We start from the raw sequence: 16,715 nt of genomic DNA, 5'->3' as shown, positions 1-16,715 counted from the left end.
GGACAATCCCCCTGGAGCAACCTGGAGTTAAGTGCCTTGCTCAAGGACACAATGGTGATGGCTGTGGGGATTGAACCAACAACCTTCTGCGTACCTGTTCAGTGCTTTTAGTCCACTACGCCACCACCACACGTGCCCGCCTTTTTCAACGGTTTTTGCACGTGACAGAAATGTTTAAAAATAAAGCGCATGGCAGTCATTTAAAAAGTCCAGTTTTCTCGCTTTAGCCTGGTTTAAATGTGTTTTTAGTTATGTGACACCTCCAAACTTAAGTCCAAAATGACAAAAAACAAAAACAAAACACTTTTACATAGAAGTTCATTTCACATTTTATTTAAACTTATCCCTCGCAAAATGTGGTTACAGTGAGGCGCATACAAGGAAGTAAATGGCGCCAATCCATAAATGTTAAAATACTCACTGTTTCATTAGTAAAGCCACGAGAAGACAAACAATGTCCATGTTAACATGATTTTAGTGTGTTAAAAAAAATTCCTTGCTGACATTTTCTGTGTAAGTTACATCTTATTTTAAGTAATCATGCAAACTACTTACAATTGGGCAAAATTCACCTTTTTGAAGGTAATATGCCCAGATTGTTTGGTAAAATTGGATTAATTTTACTTATTAAAATCAGTTTAAAGCAGTATTTTACAACAAATTTTGTTGGTTGAACTTAATTAGTATTGAACCTGGGAATTAATGGATATTCCTTTAATACAATGTTTTTGCCCCGGACCACAACCACATTTATTTCCTAATTTTTACATTTAAATAATCAGTTAGGCTTTAAACTTAATCTCATACATGATATTTTGTCATGATAATTAGTTATTTTAAATAATTATTTAAACATTTAAATGTAAATATAATTATTACTATAATTCTTATATGAAGCCATTGAGGCAAAAAAAAAAATAAATAAAAAAATAATAATGAATGGCATTTCTAAATTGAATTGCTTCCAAATCAATTATAAACTAACCTTTATAACAGCACAAACAGACATGAGAAGGATCACTTCATACATCCCCCCCCCCCCCCCCAAATAATCTGAAGAATAGATCACACTGCAGTAAAAACAACTGATGCAAAAAACACATTGCATCTGTGTGTGCGTGTGTGTGTGTGTGTGTGTGTGTTTTTTTGTTGTCATCAATCCATGCATTATTTCAGTCAATGCTGTGGCTTTGTAAGGGGGAAGTCACCCACTGGCCCAAGGACGGTATCCAATGGCGTGGCTGAAGGTCTTCTGCGTGTTCTGTCTTATCATGCGCGACATTAAATAATACTTTGATTATTTGATTTGAGTTCCATGTTTTTTATTAATCTTATCATTAATTCTTTTCTTTATTTCATTTGACTCCAATTATGAAAAACCTCGTTGATGTACACTATATTGCCAAAAGTATTCGCTCACCCATCCAAATAATTGAATTCAGGTGTTCCAATCACTTCCATGGCCACAGGTGTATAAAATGAAGCACCTAGGCATGCAGACTGCTTCTACAAACATTTGTGAAAGAATGGGCCACTCTCAGGAGCTCAGTGAATTCCAGCGTGGTACTGTGATAGGATGCCACCTGTGCAACAAGTCCAGTGGTGAAATTTCCTCACTACTAAATATTCCACAGTCAACTGTCAGTGGTATTATAACAAAGTGGATGTGATTGGGAATGACAGCAACTCAGCCACAAAGTGGTAGGCCACGTAAAATGACAGAGCGGGGTCAGCGGATGCTGAGGCGCATAGTGCGCAGAGGTCGCCAACTTTCTGCAGAGTTAATCGCTACAGACCTCCAAAGTTCATGTGGCCTTCAGATTAGCTCAAGAACAGTGCGTAGAGAGCTTCATGGAATGGGTTTCCATGGCCGAGCAGCTGCATCCAAGCCATACATCACCAAGTGCAACGCAAAGCGTCGGATACAGTGGTGTAAAGCACGCCGCCACTGGACTCTAGAGCAGTGGAGACGCGTTCTCTGGAGTGACAAATCACGCTTCTCCATCTGGCAATCTGATGGATGAGTCTGGGTTTGGCGGTTGCCAGGAGAACGGTACTTGTCTGACTGCATTGTGCCAACTGTGAAGTTTGGTGGAGGGGGATTATGGTGTGGGGTTGTTTTTCAGGAGCTGGGCTTGGCCCCTTAGTTCCAGTGAAAGGAACTCTGAATGCTTCAGCATACCAAGAGATTTTGGACAATTCCATGCTCCCAACTTTGTGGGAACAGTTTGGGGATGGCCCCTTCCTGTTCCAACATGACTGCGCACCAGTGCACAAAGCAAGGTCCATAAAGACATGGATGAGCGAGTTTGGTGTGGAAGAACTTGACTGGCCTGCACAGAGTCCTGACCTCAACCCGATAGAGCACCTTTGGGATGAATTAGAGCGAAGACTGCGAGCCAGGCCTTCTCGTCCAACATCAGTGTCTGACCTCACAAATGCGCTTCTGGAAGAATGGTCAAAAATTCCCATAAACACACTCCTAAACCTTGTGGAAAGCCTTCCCAGAAGAGTTGAAGCTGTTATAGCTGCAAAGGGTGGGCCGACGTCATATTAAACCCTATGGATTAAGAATGGGATGTCACTTAAGTTCATATGTGTCTAAAGGCAGATGAGCGAATACTTTTGGCAATATAGTGTATCTATGCTCTGAATTTAGTAATTCTCTCTTCTAGACTGCATTTGTTACTTCAATGTTATTTGGGTCCTGTGCTGGTCAGACACAGGTCCTTTTAACTACAAATTCATCAGTTTCAGATATTAGTAAGTTTTAGACTAAGTCCTTATAGGTTCTCGGCTTTATCTGTTTAGTCTTATTTGGCTAAGTTCTATAATAGATTCTCGGTTTACCGTTTAGCCCCAGTCAATCAAGCCCTGTTTTACAGGTTCTCGGTCCTACATTTAGTATTCCCATTTAATTCTACTTGGCTAAGATCTATTACTGATTCTCGGTTTACCGTTTAGCCTCTTACATACTTAACTAATGGGTTACTTCTGAAGTAGCTTAATTAAGCCAACTCTGACCATAGATTTGTAGTTAACAAGAAATATACTAGAAAACAGTCCTTCAGAATGAATCATAATAACAATTTATTTACCAGGTAATAGTAATACATTCAAACAATCCTATTAAAATAATAAATCAAACTCAAAGCTATCAGTGAACCAAGCATAATAATATAATTCAAGTTGTATTCCATTCAAACATTTACCAAACATAAAAAATACAAATTGCAATTACCTGGTAGTGAAAAAACTACATGCAAACGACGAAGCATGGGAGATCTGATTTGCAGATTCCCCGAGCTTCTCTGCCATCCTTCCTTAAGTACCAAACGATTCCATTGTTATTTCAGATGTGTGTGTTTGATGTTATTTAGGATTTGGTTTACAATTTAGGGAGTTGTAAGTCGACCTTTGATTGAGTAGGATGTTTGAGGTTTACAAAGAATACACCTAATCAAATACAGCGTCTGGTCCTCAATCAGTGGGGTGTGTTTTCTCAGGTGGAGATGCTCCTCTTTGTGAGAGTTTTATGACGTTAGTTCTCGCAGAGTTCTTTGACTTTCCCGGAAGTGATGCAGATAATTTTTGTGACAATCTTACAGCTTTGTTGTATATTTATTGTCAAGTGTCAAAATTATTGCTATATTATATATGACAAAGTTAATAAATGGCTTTTATTGACATGAAAATTTAGTTCATCTTCTAGGCTTTTTAATTAGATCAGATACAGTTGTTAGAGGGGGATTTTAAGCTGTTATATGGTCTTGTTACAACATGCCCCTCATCTGTTACAACGCGCCCCGCCTATGGGGACGTTGTAACATTTCACTTTCTTTTAATTCGAGGTCGATTGAGAAAAAATTATACACTGTATTCATGAAACAAGACCACATATGTGTAATAGACGTGTGAAATTAATGTGAAAAAAGTAAAATACATCGAACTCCAAGTACATTTACACAAACTTGTTGTTAGTTTGTGCCCCGCTCTCCCCTATATCAGTGGTCAGGGCTTCACGTGAGATGCAGTTTTTCACTGACAGCTGCACGTGTCATTAAATGAAAAGCTTGTCTAGAATGCGAGAAAAAATGACACTGAATCCGCTTATGTAGCATGAAATTTCGCTTGAATCACCGTTAAAGCAAACTCAGTGACATTCATAACGTGTTCCAAACATGCCTCCCATCCAAACATGCGCAGCTGTGTTTTTGTGTTTTGGAGTATTGAAGTCATCCCAGTCTCTTCATTTGTGCTCCTGTGACAGAAAAAGTGTTACTCATTCTGGTTTCTCTCGATATCAAGTGGGTTTTTAAAATACACATTAAAACTCTTTCTAAAATTCTGTTAGAATGATGTTTGATTTCAGGAAACAAACCAGCCATATTTAAATATTATTGTAATTTGTAACATACTATTATTATTGTTAATAATAATAAAGGTGTATTATATAATAATTTCAGTCATCATTTCCCAACTTTATAACCATATGGCTTTTATTTTGGCAAACACTCCAGAAAAACTTCGACAACTGTTGTAACGAGTCAGATGCAGACACAGAGTGAAGATCCATGTGCAGGGTTTAATAGCAAACGTCGTAAAACAGGCAAAGGTCCAAACCAGGTAAGCAGTCCAAACAAAGTAAACATATCAAAGGCAGAAAACAAAGGGGTAATCCAAGGGACAGGCAATAATGAACACAGGCATGCAGTAGATAAAGATAACACTCAGAAATGCAAGCCAACAGGTGAATTGGCAATACTTTGCGGAGAAGTGTGGTAAGAGTGGGGTTTATATACACAGGGAGTTGATTAGTGAATGAAGATCAGTTGTGAGAGTCAATGGCGGGAAGAGGGGGATTCTGGGAAGTGTAGTCCGGGTTGAGGTTAGTACTCAGGGGGAGGGGATCTTGTGGGAACAGATCGAAAGGATGTGACAACTGTCTGTTGGCTAGTTCATAGTAGTAACATGCTTCTCATCAGGTGAAATTCTCCTCTGGTGCCGTTCTCAATGCATGTTTTAAGCAAACCGAGCTATTAAGCGTCTACATCTGAGATGGAGTTCATGTGGAGTGCTCACATTTTGCGAGCCGCACACGGTAAAGGTGTGTGTGTGTCAACATAAGAGCAGCGCTCATTCACTGAAGCATGCATCCACCAAATTCCCATGAAAAAGGTCGCATTCGGAGTGTCCTACTCGCTTTTTTGAAACGGCAAAAAACAAATAAATAAAAACAAATCACATATCTCTACTCTTCTGATCACTTCTGAATAAGTTATATTTACACAACAATTGAAAAATGTTTCCTTTTTTTTCTCTTCACAAATAAAGTTTTTACTCAGACAAGTGAAAGACCAAATATCAAGCTCTGCTATATACTTTAAAAATCCTTCCATCTGAATAAAACTAGAGGTGCAAATTGAAAAAAAGGAGATGCAATCGGAAATCGCGATATTTATTTATAAAAATAATATTTCTTATTTACATATTTCTTGCATATCGCCCAGCCCTAGTCTGCATGTGCTGTGTGCTTTACAGTGAATGTGTGAAGCTGCTCGTTTGCTAAATTCACTGCATTAAGAGCATCACATATGCTGTTCATGTTGTAATAGATGACAGAACAGAGTGCTTATTCACTGTGTGTTTATATAATTAAATCACATTTGTGGTTTACTAAGCACATTAAGCCAAATAGCGAGCTGCTTATCTGGAAGTGAGGAATTATCATCAAAAACAAACTGAAAGTGCTTCATTCGGTTTTCCACCAAAATAAAAGCTCAATTTAACTAACGTGAAAATGCGCCATAAATATATTTATTCTGTGTTATAAAATGTAATAGAGTGATATGGCAAAAAAAAAAAAAACATTAAGACAAGCACTGTGAATTCTTTTTCGCTTCCTTATTCAGCCTTTGGTGGATTTACAATGTATATAAATTTAGCGTTTGCAATATTCTTTGCAAAATCTCGATTTCTCGATTTATAAAATAATAATAAATCGTGTCAAAATGCAATTTAAAATTCATCAGAAAAATCAGAAAAACCGCCCAGCCCTAATTCAATGTTGTAATAAATAATAATAATAAATATTATGTCAATAATAATTACATTTATATGTAGGCAATATATCGCAAGCAAGAGTCCTGTTGTCCTGAATAAAAGTTTTCATTAATGCTTTCATTAATACTGTGATGCTTTGCTGTGCAGCACTTTATTTGGCAAAAAAAATAACTCTAATTTTATGTTTTGAGTTGTGCTGTGAGGATCTGTATAGAAGCACTTCATTTGATATAAATAATGTATAAATTATAAAGTATAAATACTTTTCATGGTGTGTTGAAAAGTAATTTTCATTTATAGTTCTATGAATAAGTGATAAATAATAAATAAATAACAATAAATCAAGATAAATATAAAAATAAAGTTTTTTCAAACATGTGCGCTATTCTCCAAAAGAAAACAGGCGGAGAGGCGCGAGCACTCCTCTTACCGTTTAAGCCCCGCCCACCTCCTCAGATCGAGCATGGAATATAGCAGACCCTGATTGTATTAGGGGCTTGATGGATGTGTAGTTTTACAGTTTAAATGATTCAGTTTGATTAGAATCATTAAGTTATTAAAATACAAAAAAATGCAATTAATAAAATAATTACTTGAATACAGATCTCTTATGAAGAACACCACCTGGTTTGTGGTCCCTGGTTAATTTGAGTTTGAGACCACTGTTTGCAAGGTCATTTGAGCCTTATGGTTTCTTTGCAAGCTACAGCAAATGTACTACCATACAGTATATACAATTACATTTGCATGACACAAAACTACCGATCACTCGCCTGTAAATTTAGTTTACTGTTGTACTACTTACAGTATGTATGCAATACTCATAAACCCAGGCTGCTTTTATTGCGACAGTGCATGTGACAGCTCACCTAACACCCAAAGTTATTAACTTATTATTGCAGCCTACTGTCAGAAAAAAAAAAAAACTCCTTAATGCATCTTGCTTGATATACAAAGTACTTTAAAAAATGTGTGCTAGTTATTTTTGCATTAAAAGTGCCGTTTTTTCACTCTCGCATGGCAGCGAGCACTCTCTCTCTCCCTCTCACTCTCTCTCTCTATCTCTCTTTCTTTCACACCCTCACAGAGTCAGAGAGAGGAAGTGAAGATACACATCATAAAGATGGTTTAAGCAGAGTTTATTGCTTGTTTTAGATTGATCCATATCATCACTGTAATACTATCATTATATTCATGCTTGATGCCTTATGTATCCAATGTTCCTGTGATAACTAAATGCATGCATCCTCTAATATATGAGTTTGTTACCCTTTTGACCTCATGAGGCTCCAGAGCTGGATGGCAGAGAGCCTAGTTTATGGTTTTGTTATTGTTCCGAGTAATGTACAGCCGAGGTCTATGAACACAGGGTGTGTCTAGGACACCTGTGCTCGTATCTTGCTGAGATCAGGAAATTTACATTTATTTCTCCAAAATATTTCTGTGCTAAATTCTCATTTTATTTCTGTGGAGATGATAAAATGAAGAAACTTTAAAACAGAGTAAGCGGGCTCTGTTTCACTGCGTGTCATTGACACCGAGTGTATGAATGAATGGTCCCGCAATGACCAGGATTCAGGAACATTTTCCATTACATAATCTTTCATTTAAAGTGAAACCAGAGCACTTTATGTTCACTACCTCATTTAAGCATGCATCAGAGCACTTGAAGCGGTTAATCTTCACATGCAATTCATAAGCTGCTCTCTAAATTTTTATCTGTAAAATGAAGGACAGCATTTTGAAAAACTGACGGATTGATGGATGTCTTAAAAACCTTGCGATCACGTGCAAGATTCTGAGAAAAATAGCGAGTGTAAGATCCATAAAATGCACGATACAAGTAAAATGGCACGTTAGTGTCCTTGTCTATCTCAATGTGATATAAGCACAATCTCAACATAAAAATTAAAAACCATCCAAAGACCTTGACACTCTGGTAACTGTAGCAAAACTTCATGAAATTTCGCTCTAGCAGCCAGAGCCTCTTTGCACAACTACGTGAGGTATTCTGCTTCTAACTGAGGTGTGCTGGCTGTTGCGTGGCCAAGTGCTTGTGGCTTCTTTTTCTTGGATCCTCAAAATACATGGAAATTCTACAACATCATAACCACGCACTGCAAGACAGCAAAACCCTCTTAAAATGGCATACCTTGTTGACATGTTCACACTTTATAATGAGACCATCAAGCAGCTGCAAGGTGACTATAGGCCGGTAGAAATGTGTTAACCCCTAGAAATGTATCAAGTATCATGTCTATTTCGGTTATGCAAATCTTGCCACATGACAAGCTATGCTCGTTAAAAAAAAATAAAAAAAATTCTTATTATCATTATACTTTTTTGCAGTCTCACAGCCATGGTTGATAGCACTCTCTCTTGCGTGCACACGGGCACACACAGAGCGGCTGAAGAGAGAGAGCCCATCCTTGACCGTGATTAAACCTGTTGTGATTATTAAATAATCATCTGATTGTGCAGTTTACATTCCAATCACATTTTGCTGTCCAAATAAGGGAGTTTTAAGCGAATATACAGTATAAATGCCATGAACGGTGCTTTTGAGCGTCTCATTCTGTTGAACTCTCACTGACCCGCACCGCAGAGGTTACCCAGAGCAGCTTATGAATTACACTTGATGATTAACCGCTTCAAGTGCTCTGATGCATGCTTAAAAGAGGTGGTGAACATAAAGTGCTCTGGTTTCACTTTAAATGAAAGATTATGTAATGGAAAATGTTCCTGAATCCTGGTCATTGTGGAACCATTCATTCATACACTCAGTGTCAATGACACGCAGTGAAACAGAGCCCGCTTACTCTGTTTTAAAGTTTCTTCATTTTATCATCTCCACAGAAATAAAGTGAAAGAATTTAGGACAGAAATATTTTGGAGAAATAAATGTACATTTCCTGATCTCAGCAAGATACGAGCACAGGTGTCCTAGACACATCCTGTGTTCATAGACCTCAGCTGTACATACAACAAAACCATAAACTAGGCTCTCTTCCATCCAGCTCTGGAGCCTCATGAGTTCAAAAGGGTAACCAACAGGTCAAAAGAGTAACAAACTCATACTCTATATTGCCAAAAGTATTTGCTCATCTGCCTTTAGACGCATATGAACTTAAGTGACATCCCATTCTTAATCCATAGGGTTTAATATGATGTCGGCCCACCCTTTGCAGCTATAACAGCTTCAACTCTTCTGGGAACGCTTTCCACAAGGTTTAGGAGTGTGTTTATGGGCATTTTTGACCATTCTTCCAGAAGCGCATTTGTGAGGTCAGACACTGATGTTGGACGAGAAGGCCTGGCTCGCAGTCTTTGCTCTAATTCATCCCAAAGGTGCTCTATCGAGTTGAGGTCAGATTTCTTCCACACCAAACTCGCTCATCCATGTCTTTATGGACCTTGCTTTGTGCACTGGTGCGCAGTCATGTTGGAACAGGAAGGGGCCATCCCCAAACTGTTCCCACAAAGTTGGGAGCATGGAATTGTCCAAAATCTCTTGGTATGCTGAAGCATTCAGAGTTCCTTTCACTGGAACTAAGGGCCAAGCCCAGCTCCTGAAAAACAACCCCACACCATAATCCCCCCTCCACCAAACTGCACAGTTGGAACAGTGCAGTCAGACAAGTACTGTTCTCCTGGCAACCGCCAAACCCAGACTCGTCCATCAGATTGCCAGATGGAGAAGCGTGATTCGTCACTCCAGAGAATGCGTCTCCACTGCTCTAGAGTCCAGTGGTGGCGTGCTTTACACCACTGCATCCGACACTTTGCATTGCACTTGGTGATGTATGGCTTGGATGCAGCTGTTCGGCCATGGAAACCCATTCCATGAAGCTCTCTACGCACTGTTCTTGAGCTAATCTGAAGGCCACATGAACTTTGGAGGTCTGTAGCGACTGACTCTGCAGAAAGTTGGCGACCTCTGCGCACTATGCGCCTCAGCATCCGCTGACCCCGCTCTGTCATTTTTCGTGGCCTACCGCTTCGTGGCTGAGTTGCTGTCATTCCCAATCGCTTCCACTTTGTTATAATACCACTGACAGTTGACTGTGGAATATTTAGTAGCGAGGAAATTTCACGACTGGACTTGTTGCACAGGTGGCATCCTATCACAGTACCACGCTGGAATTCACTGAGCTCCTGAGAGCGGCCCATTCTTTCACAAATGTTTGTAGAAGCAGTCTGCATGCCTAGGTGCTTCATTTTATACACCTGTGGCCATGGAAGTGATTGGAACACCTGAATTCAATTATTTGGCTGGATGAGCGAATACTTTTGGCAATATAGTGTATATTAGAGGAATGCATGCATTTAGTTATCACGGGAACATTGGATACATAAGGCATCAATCATGAATATAATGATAGTATTACAGTGACGGTATGGATCAATCTAAAACAGAACATAAATGTGAATATATGAACATGATTGCATAGCTTCTGATAACAGTTGATTTCAAGTAAAATATTAATAAGCAACAAAATATAGAAAAGGACTCTAGCCACATGCATTACTAATGTACAGAAGATATTCAGTAAATCCTTAGCTTTATTGTAAGGATTTACATAACTTAAAATAAGCTGATACTTACATTACTTAGAAATTGTATTTGTTTGAAAGAAAGCTGAATCATGTTTATATTATGCAATATTACAACCACTAGAATATTGCAAAAAAGAACATATACAGTACTATATTGTACAACAAATACATCGTTAGCATTGTCAAATCAACCTAAACAACCTAAAAATTTGTTTTTTACATATTCATTTAGTCAATGTTCAGAATAACCCACATTATTTTGACTAAATTTAAGGTTAAATTTTTCACTGTTTTTAATGATATGGGTCAAAAATGACCCAGACATAGCTAATGTTAACATATACAACTTTTGATTTGAACCCTTCTGTTAATGCATTATGAACTAACAATTAACACTTGTATCTTTATAAATTAACATTAACAAAGTTTTATAAATGCTGTGAAATATATTGTTCATTGTTAGTTCATGATACCTAATGCATTAACTAATGTCAACAAATAGAAACTTTTTGTAAAGTGTTACTGGAAAATTCAAGTTTGTTTTTAAGTTGTTATTAACTCTAAAATCAAATAATTTATCATTTCCTATTCATGGCTTTAGAAGATTTGAAATATTGTTCACGAGTTGTATTGACTATTTTTGGGTTATTGACAGTTAAGGTTGTCCAAGGTGATACAAATTAGAAATCCTTTAAAAATCTAGTTTAAAACATGTCAAGTTTGTAGAAATATAATCTTTGTGGCCATGTTTGCTTCACAAATGTGTGGAAATTATTTATAGCATTTGTTACAATAAAGAAATTATTTAATGACTTTAAAAATGTCATGTATGTAAAATACTTTCCTTCTACCTTTAATACGTGTGAATGTACGCAACTTAATCATTAATTTAAAAAGTTGGTAACACTTTATTTTGATGGTCCCAATTAGATATTTAACTGACTATAAGTGACTTATCAACTGGCTTGCTTTAGCTAGTAAACAGTGTTTCAACAAACATTCAGTAGACTTGCAGTAGCCTGTAAATAGATCTCTATTAATGACCTATTTGCATTTATCAACTGGCTTACTATAGCTAGTAAACAGTGTTTCAACAAACATTCAGAAGACTTTCAGTAGCCTGTATATAGATCTTTATTAATGACCTATTTGCATTTATCAACTGGCTTACTATAGTTAGTAAACAGTGTTTCAACAAACATTCAGTAGACTTTCAGTAGCCTGTATATAGATCTCTATTAATGACCTATTTGCATTTATCAACTGGCTTACTATAGCTAGTAAACAGTGTTTCAACAAACATTCAGTAGACTTTCAGTAGCCTGTATATAGATCTCTATTAATGACCTATTTGCATTTATCAACTGGCTTACTATAGCTAGTAAACAGTGTTTCAACAAACATTCAGTAGACTTTCAGTAGCCTGTAAATAGATCTCTATTAATGACCTATTTGCATTTATCAACTGGCTTACTATAGCTAGTAAATAGTGTTTCAACAAACATTCAGTAGACTTTCAGTAGCCTGTAAATAGATCTCTATTAATGACCTATTTGCATTTATCAACTGGCTTGCTATAGCTAGTAAACAGTGTTTCAACAAACATTCAGTAGACTTTCAGTAGCCTGTAAATAGATCTCTATTAATGACCTATTTACATTATTGTTGAGAACATCAGTTTATTAAAAGGTCATTAATAAAGATCTATATACAGGCTACTGCAAGTCTACTGAATGTTTGTTGAAATACTGTTTACTAGCTATAGCAAGCCAGTTGATAAGTCACTTACAGTCAGTTAAATATCTATTCGGGACCATCAAAATAAAGTGTTACCTTTGCAAATTTTCTTATTATGCAACTGCACTGATGCAAAAAAATGCATATCATATAACTGTTGAACATCTAATGGATGTATTTCTGGGGGGAATATGTGGACGCTAAGGGCAGCCCTACAATAAGAATACGGATATATAAACAAAAAAATTAATAGGAGGTTTATAATAAGAGATGCTCTAATCTAGGGCACGACACTGCTTAAGTGCATACTGAGCTTGATGTGCTTCAGTGTAACCAGAGTGCTTCAAAAGTGCATAACTGTAAGATTATTGTGGATGCGCAACGTGTATTTCACAGCATCCAACAGTTTTTTCTTCTGCATCAGTTTATTAAAGCAATCCGTTGTCTGTCAGACACCCTAACATAAGGAATCGGCTACACACTCTATAAAATCTCACAAATCTATAAAGTCCACAGCATCTCACAAATAAACCTTTGGACTATACATAATAACATGAACATTGCTTACAGCAGCCAACTAAACAATCATGATCATGACATGGACATTTATTGTTGAATGCAGTGAATTTGTACAGAAGCAATGCTTTAAATAATGAGGACGATTTTAGACACAACTTTTCACGTTTACTCGCTGATTGTAACTACTTGCAAATGCACTGTGCACTATCAGCATGCTTAAACATTTCAAGAAGTGGCATCTTTACTTCATCATTTTAAAATCACCACAGCTAAAAATATTCAACTTACTAGTTTGTTGTTGGATGACTAGTGGAGCATCCTGTCCCATTTGCGGTAAAATGCAAAGTAATCTCTTCAGTAATCAAAATACTTTTTGAATGTAACTGTATTCTAATTACCAATGATTTAAATTGTAACTGTAGTGGAATACAGTTACTTATATTTTGTATTTTAAATACATAATTCCATTATGTGTATCCCGTTACTCTCCAACCCTGCCCATTTGTAGAATCTGTGTCTTTCTAGGACTTCTGACTGCTTGTTTTACATCCGCCATCTTCAGTCAGTCATTTAAATGCTCCCAAACAGCTGATTTAAGTTGCTTTTTTGATAGACATGAGCCTGGTAGATTGAATTCCTCTGTTATATTTTGGAATTCATGTGCTTAAGCTTCAGTTTCATGTGAATTGAAAGTTCAGTTCAGTCCGCGACACATGGCCAAGCACCATGTGGCCGCCGTCCGTAACCATAGCAACAGCTCCAGTACCCACACAGGTACAACAGTTTTCACATTTAGGCTTACAAAATCTTATGAAAAACTCTTTTATATTATATATTTAAACATTATATGTAATATTTTTGCCATGTGTAAATAAAGCATTTACCGGTTTTTAACCGTGGATTCTAAATTCTTACGGTTAAATTAACCGTGACATTTTTAATCGCGGTTAATAGTAAAAACGTAGAATCGCGGCATCTCTAGCTGGAACCATTAACTCTGCAGGGAATTCTGTCAGTGAAGGGATTAAATCCTCTCACTGGCAGATGCTAATGCGCGCTTCGTCTTTCACTACTGGCCGGTGATAATGTAAATTATGCTTACACCTGAAAATTGCTGGAAAAATCGTCTAGGCTAGGCTGTAGGATCAACATTAGGGTAAGTAAATAATGACACATTTTAATTTTTAGGTGACTGATTACTTTAGCATCCACAGGTATACATTATCAAAATATGTCCACAAAATGTTCACAGTTTGAAACTATATCTGAAGTAACCTTAGTTAAAAAACCATTCATAAATATCATGAGCTTCTCTATATTCCTTGTGTCTTCCTACATGATCACAGGCAGTGCAAATAGCCAGAATAAACTCTTGATTCTGTTGTATTAAATGAGGCCTTGCAGACAAATGTTTCCTCCAGTTAAAGAACCTGTGATATGCATCATCATCCGTATTCAGCTGCTTCAAATATTCCGCTAGTGACTTTGCATCTGGGAAGTCGTCCACATGAATAAAGGCACCACCAGGAACAAATTTTTCATAATTCTTTCTGGGAGGACCCATTACCACAGGGACAGTACCTACTGCAAGTGGCCCATTTAACTTCTCAGTGATGTAGTCCTTGTGAAGAGAATTCTCAAAGGATAAATAAAATTTGCAGCTCGCTATGGTAGAATAGTAGTCCTTATAATCCAGGAACTTTCCATACGCCTTCCCGTACACATGCACATATACGTGCTTGTTAAGATCATGGAAATATCTGTTCCTTGCACTGACGCCTGTATGAGGGATATTGTTGCTTACAATCCAACAGACCAGTTTTTCCTTTTTGGGAATTTCAAAGTCCTCAGCTTTCTTATTTGTGGTCAAGCGCAACCGTACAGGAATGTCAGAGTCTTCTCTGTAACTAAGAGTGAGATTGAACAGGTTTTCCAGACCTGGTTTTTTCTGTGTGTTGGTTGGTGATTCTACATTAAACCATATCCACTTCTGGAATGGAGGACGAGGAGATGGAGGAAGGTTAGACAAGTCCCAACTAATGGCCTTGTGAAAAAGAAGGACGGCATCTGCACTGCTGTAGAGAGATCTTTTATCCGTCAACTCACAACCGTCAATACCGTAAAAGGTTTTACAATCACTGAAGTCAAAATAGTAATTTTCAGGCCAGAACCATAACAAAAGTATTGGTTTATCTTCATTTGCAACAGGAAGGGAGCTGTTTAACTTTGGGCAGTGTGTTTGCGAGGATTGTTTAGGTAAAGGTAATGGTGCTGGATTGTTGGTCAGAGGTGATGACTGAAAAAGCATGATGCTCAGAATGACAAGACATGCAAATGTCAATATAATAGCCCGATGACACAGCCAAGTTCCACTTAACATCTTGCTTGACATTGGCTGATCTAAAGAGAATAATCAGAAGAAGGTTTTATCACCAGCAAGAATAAAATCAAATATGTATGTAGAATCAGTTTTTGACATTTCATAAAATATATTTTTTAATTTGTTACGTTTAGCGAAATAAACAACACCTTGGCAGCTGTGTGAGAAGCTACAGTTGCTACACTAAAATGGCTTCAAAACAATAAAGCGGAAGACAATTTTGTTTGCCATGAATGGTAATTAGCTGCTATAATAGTTAAGAATGTAAAACGAAACTGCCTTTGGATTTTAAAAGCTTAAAGCTAATATAGTTTCACACAATTCAAATGGTATGTTTGGAATGAATGTAGTTAATTCAGCTTCTCACCTCTTTTTTGTTTTACCTCAAAAGAGAAATCTGAAGTTCTGCGTAGAAAATATATCCAGTGTGTCAAACACTAGAGACAATAATCAACCCAGAATGAAAGGGCTTTTTATTAGTTCCATACAATGATACAAAGAGAACTACATTAATTTTTGCTTCCTTTGAGTGGTCAGTTCTTGCCAGGCATATGTGTACTGCTGACCAATCACAATTCAGTATGCAAATGTTACAGTGACATCATCACTGCCACCATTTACCTGTTTTAATGACAAACATCTCTCTAGTTCCAACTCCAGTCAAACACAACGAAACCAGTTAAACAAGGATTTTACATTAACTTGAAAATGACAGACAAGTACAGGACCCTGTTCTCAGAGTTGTTGTTATTGCAACAGGTTTATAAATTCAAACCTGTTCAGGACTGAGTTAATACAATATAAACAGAAATGGATCCCATCTGTATAAGCAGAGATGATTGAGGAAGTCTCTCTCAGCCCTTGGCTCTCCATTCTTATGAAAGCACCCCACAAAAGCAGGAGCAAGAATAATTCAAAGTATAATAATTGGAATGTTTAAAATAATAAGAACTCCAATTATTGCGCTCATATACAAGACTGTGATGAAAAAAGGCACCTTCTAATGCAAAAATAATCCTCAGTTTTTACTGGTTGATACAGTTCTACCAGTAGTTTGATTCCGCTCACCCCTACCTACCACTTAAGAAATTAATATGAGTATTGCAAACATAAATAATATCAGTGAACACAAGTTTCATGTGCCATATACAGTATATATGTGTGCGTGTGTGCATAAAAGCCACTATACGCAATTATTTTATACAATTTAATTCAGCTATTATTGTCAAATTCACAAGTGCATTCAAAGAACCAAATTAGGCTGTACAACACTAGTTGTAGGTACCCATGAAGATGGAAGTATCCTTTTTTTATTAGTTGCTGCAAAAGATATGATAAGATGGAATAAACATGTTGAACAAATCACTTATTACAATGATAAAAATATCCTTAGGTCTAATTATAATCAAAGGCTGTATGCTAACATTTATGTGTAACACTTTAGAATACTTGGTAACTA

At 37.0% G+C, this 16,715-nt stretch overlaps 1 protein-coding gene across 1 annotated transcript; it reads right to left on the bottom strand.

Moving 5' to 3' along the window:
* Positions 1-14,152: 14,152 nt before the first annotated feature.
* Positions 14,153-15,184, bottom strand: LOC127415354 (4-galactosyl-N-acetylglucosaminide 3-alpha-L-fucosyltransferase 9-like). The gene has a single exon (XM_051654086.1). It carries the CDS (start codon positions 15,182-15,184, stop codon positions 14,153-14,155), a length of 1,032 nt encoding a protein of 343 aa, XP_051510046.1.
* Between the last annotated feature and the right edge of the window lie 1,531 nt (positions 15,185-16,715).

This window comes from Myxocyprinus asiaticus, chromosome 24, assembly GCF_019703515.2.
Source record: "Myxocyprinus asiaticus isolate MX2 ecotype Aquarium Trade chromosome 24, UBuf_Myxa_2, whole genome shotgun sequence".
Lineage (NCBI taxonomy): Eukaryota > Metazoa > Chordata > Actinopteri > Cypriniformes > Catostomidae > Myxocyprinus > Myxocyprinus asiaticus.
Note: the sequence above shows the minus strand (reverse complement) of the source record. Positions and strands in the feature narration are given on the sequence as shown.

What these genes read in the sequence shown, in the direction of transcription:
- LOC127415354 (XM_051654086.1), bottom strand. Translation starts at nt 15,184, where the DNA reads ATGCTTTTTCAGTCATCACCTCTGACCAACAATCCAGCACCATTACCT.